The sequence below is a fragment of the Anarrhichthys ocellatus genome, unplaced genomic scaffold, assembly GCF_004355925.1.
Source record: "Anarrhichthys ocellatus isolate YVR2014 unplaced genomic scaffold, GSC_Weel_1.0 scaffold4330, whole genome shotgun sequence".
NCBI lineage: Eukaryota > Metazoa > Chordata > Actinopteri > Perciformes > Anarhichadidae > Anarrhichthys > Anarrhichthys ocellatus.
This window is the reverse complement of record NW_022284304.1, coordinates 1-4563: the sequence shown is the minus strand read 5'-3', so window position 1 is coordinate 4563 and position 4563 is coordinate 1. Positions and strand designations below refer to the sequence as shown.

Below are 4563 nucleotides of genomic sequence, written 5' to 3'. Positions count from 1 at the left end.
CGCCCCCTGGTGGACACTAGAGAGAATGCAGCTTTAACACATGAAGCTTTGGCTTCACTCTTCTTACTCAGAGGTTTGCTTCCTGGTTGTATCAGATACCATTAGTAGCAGCGGCAGTACGCGTTTGTCTCACCTGTCCAGCGTCCGTCTTCTCGCTGCACCACTTGCCGAGGTCGGTCATGCAGCGTTTCTGCAGCTCGGGGTCCAACTTCACATCCAGCGCCCTCTGGTGGAGAATCCTCTGAACCTCCACCTTACAGTCCCGAGATAACTGCGAACACACACACATACACATAGAACATATACATATAAGCTGATGACAAAACTCTTATCGGCCGACATACATTTCTTTACTAATATATATCTATGATAAACTAATATTAGCTGATGACGTTGGCTCTAGTTTGACTCACTGACGTCTCACATTACTCCACTCCTAATGTTCAGAGTTACTGTGATTAATTACCAGTTTCTCACTTGTAATTCGTATTATTTCAACATCCAAGTCATACTGTAGTAACGACAGGGAAACTATTTTCATTATCACTCTATTGTTTAAATAAGTTTTAAATAAGTAAGTAAATACATTTTTTTTTTACTGTTATTGTTTCTTCTTTTTCTTCTGTTGTAACTTTTGATCAATCTCTGGCACAACAATTTCCTTTGTGATTATTAAAGTTATCTCTATTCATTTATTTATCTATTTACCAGGGAAAGTTCACATTAATCAATATTTCAAGTCAGCTAGAGAGCTAATCTGCGCCTGCAGTCCGTGAGCAGGTCACACATAACCTTAAATCATCTGTGTGGTGACGTTGTGATTGTGAGCAGAGCACCAAAGAACAGAAAATAATGAAGCCCGCTTGTAGTTCAGTAAAGAATTACTTCGGTCGATCCGTCTACTGAATTTCCACCTAAATTAAATTGATGATTGTAGTCGCTGTTTTTCACACAATCAGCCTCGGCCAATCAGAGACCGGCAGATCAAACCGACAGCATCAATCGAACCCTTCACCCGGATCAATACGACCGAGCACCTACCTGCTCGCCTGGGTTCACCTGTTAGATTTAAGAACATCAGAGAGAGAGAGTTCACCACAGTCTCCCCGTCATCACATCTAAAGGACATTAGAATAAATAGATACACAGAGCTTGTGTTTCTATTCGTACCCGGCGCCCCTGCTCCTCGGTGCGGTAGGCGTGGCGGTACAAGCAGGAGAAGACGGCGCCCGGCGGCATCAGCTCGCTGGTCTCGTTCCAGCCGTGTGTGTGGCAGAGCCGAGCGGCGTCGCCCTGACACTTCTTGTACAGGACGGGGTCCAGCCTGACAAACAAACCACAGGGTTTAGCATTAAACCACCCTTCTCTCCTCCGTGTTACACTTCAGGTTAGAGAAAAGCTTCAGAGTCCTGTGAAAACTAATTATATGAAGATTAAAAGTCACACGGATTCTAAGATTTAAATGTAGATTTCTGTCACAGTTCAGAGATTAAAGTCTGAGGAAACGGTGTTTTTCTTTCTTTCTTTTTCTTTTTCACGATTCAAACCATTATTTTCGCCCTCTGTTTACGCTTTGCTGTGTTCCTTTGAGTTTTAAAGAGCACACTGACCTGATCATTTCTCGCTCTTAAAGGGACAGTTCACCCTAAAATCTGAACGATATATTTTTCCTCTTACCCGGAGTGCTATTTGTCAATCAATATTGTTTTGGAGTCAAACCAACTCGATCATCTAGATTGATAAATAGCACTACAGGTAAAAGGAAAAATATATGCATTTTTTATTTGGGGGGTGAACTGTCCCTTTAAGAGCTAGAAACGATGTGCTGTAAATACAAATTACAACTGAATAATGAAGTAAAGTGGATCCTAAATTAAAGATATTTTTGTCAAACTAATTATCTTAAGATCATAAGTGAACTTTAATCTTTTGTGTCCTGTTGAATATTAATGAAGTCAATAATGTTAAGAAGTTAAAAGAGACTCACTTCCAGTCTCTGGAAATGAAATACTGCAGCTCCAACAGCCGGTGTTCACAGTCCTCCACCATCTTCTCCGTGTACAGGTGCTCCATCAGGCACGACAGGATCCTACACACACACACACACGCACACACGCACACACACACACACTAGAGATGATGAACCTGTGTCTATTAGGACAGCTACACTGGGCTGCGGAGGTACTGCCAAATGGTTCAATTCAATTAAAAAAATGTTTTCATCCTCCAGTGCAAACAACCGGCACTGTTAGCCCCCGTGAGCTACGAGCCAACAGCTCAGCCATCGCCATGTTGAGAACCACGTAGAGGCAAAAGAAAATGCTCCAAATCCAACACATTCTCGTTACCGACTTGTCTAATCTAAGGCCGCTACGCTTCAAGCTGTGACAGTTTTGGACGTGTCAGGGACGACTCGCAACATGCATGTTGTCTTTTCAAAATTAATTTCCACCTTCACGGGAAGTTAGGTCTACTGAGTCACGACAACAATATTAAAAACTCACGTGACAAAAAAGTCAACATTTGCTTTTAGTTTTGCTCAGGACAAGAACAGCGGCCTCCTGGGTGAAAGTCCTGTTTGTTTGACCCGTCCGCCCTCTCTCTCTACACCTCCTCAGTTGCTGTGACCGTCTAACAGAGACACAGGTGTGTTAACGTTGGAGTTATATATATATATATATACATATATATACATATATATACACATACTATTCGTATTAGTTTGTTTCTGCACTGTACTTCTGCTCTTAGATGCACTAATGACTTCTGGTGACTAGTAGTTCTCTTGAACACACTTATTGTAAGTCGCTTAAATGACTTTAATGTAGTGTGTGTGTGTGTGTGTGTGGCTCACATTGGGTCTCCGCTACGGATGTGCTTGCAGGCGGTCTGGATGACGGACTCGCAGGCCTCGTTGAGCGCCCGGTCGATCCGGTAGTCGGCTCCGGGGTCGGCAGACTGGATCAAACTCTGCAGCTGCAAAACAGTAGAGGAACGCTAAATGTCAACATTTATGTTTTTATATTGAATTTATTAATGAACAAGACATACGAGACAATACTGTCTGATTTATGTGATAATTCATAACATTTCAGTTTATATTTGTTACTGTAAGTTTGTAACAAAAACAGATGTTTTCATTTTCAAACATAGTACTTTCACTAGAAAGCAGAATGTCCAGTTTGGTCTCAGCATCCATCTCTATTTTACACAAACATGGAAAGAAGAGTTAACTCATCTGAACGACTTCACACACCTGTTTAGCAATCTCAGTACAAACTGAACAGGCAGCTGTCAACACGTTAAGACGTTAGTGTAGAAGACCTCCACTAGTTGAACTGAATGGTTTTAGATGGAATCCGATAACTATTTTGAGTTATTTAGAAGAAGCAGCCCTGCTGAACTTGATCAGGCCTCACGCTGTCTGCGTCTCTTTAACACTGGAGGTGTTACTCACGGCGCTCTGGCAGACGCCGTCCACGGTGGCGGTGCGGTCGCCGCGTCCGATCCTCATCAGGCAGTGCAGCGTGCGTCCTTTGCGGTGCAGACCGGAGCAGTGTGCCTCGATCTCCATCCGGCAGTGCAGCACGATCTCCGGACTCAGAGAGAAATCCTCCATTAGCATCCGCCGGTAGTCCAGCATCTCGCCCTGACACTCGCCGCTGACCGGACGACCTGCGCGAAATCAAACTATTACGGACACATTTCAAACCCTATTTACCAGGTATTTACTTTTTATTAACATTATAATAACAAACAATATATTCTTCTTACTTAAAGCTGCATTCATTTACGTTTTCGGAGGCCGCAGGGCATCGTGTTAACAAACGCAACACTGACATGTAATCTAAGTATAAAGCAAGGTCTCTCTCTGTCTCTGTCTCTCTCTCTTTCTTTCTTTTTAAGGAAACAGAGGTGTAAATCCCGCCTCCTCCCCCATCTCACCGCGGTGCACTGCAGCCTCCAGGCACAGCAGCAGGTACGACAGCCGGGCCTCGCGGGCCCTCGGCAGGTTGGTGTCCAGGCTGCAGCGCTGCTTCCTCAGGTCCAGCTTACAGGCTTTGGCCAGAGAGTAGCTGACTTTGTAGTCCTGAGAGATCAGCTTCTGACGGGTGGTCAGAGCGTCGCGGCACTGCGGAGGAAGAGGAGGGGGGAGTGTTAGAGACCGAAAAATGAGCTCGCCCATGATCCCAAAACACAAACCGATGGTTGGTCGTACCTTTTCTGACATGGCCTCCTCGAACTTGTGGTTGAACAGACACTTGTAGACTTTCCCTTCTCCTGCCTGAGTCTGTGGAGAGGAGCAACAAAAGATATCACGACATATATCATTGTTTGTTGGTAAACATGTTGTCATGGAATATGGTGGAAGGTTTTTCCAACTGGCCAAGGATGTAGAAACTTTTGACAGGTTTTCTTAAAAGGGAAAATTCACCAACTTTTATGTGTATCAGTGTTGATGTTAAATGTAGTCAATGAGGAGGAGTGACGTAGAGACCTGTCAATCATTGTGTAGCCTAAAGCATCCCCTGCTTTATGGTCTGTTTGACTCTAAATGGACCA

The 4563-nt window shown here is 44.0% G+C and overlaps 1 protein-coding gene across 2 annotated transcripts; it reads right to left on the bottom strand.

Moving 5' to 3' along the window:
* Positions 1-76: 76 nt before the first annotated feature.
* On the bottom strand, positions 77-4496 carry LOC116379442 (Golgi apparatus protein 1-like). Of its 2 annotated transcripts, XM_031841401.1 has the most exons (8): positions 4220-4496; positions 3946-4132; positions 3458-3675; positions 2855-2976; positions 1988-2089; positions 1171-1324; positions 1042-1059; positions 77-271 (listed from the first exon to the last, which is right to left on the bottom strand). In XM_031841401.1, the coding sequence occupies exons 1-8, from the start codon at positions 4355-4357 to the stop codon at positions 92-94; spliced, it is 1119 nt and encodes a 372-aa protein (XP_031697261.1). In that variant the 5' UTR covers positions 4358-4496; the 3' UTR covers positions 77-91. The 2 variants fall into 2 exon arrangements, with proteins under 2 accessions (XP_031697261.1, XP_031697262.1); XM_031841402.1 differs by lacking the exon at positions 1042-1059 and having other exon boundaries at positions 4220-4494.
* Between the last annotated feature and the right edge of the window lie 67 nt (positions 4497-4563).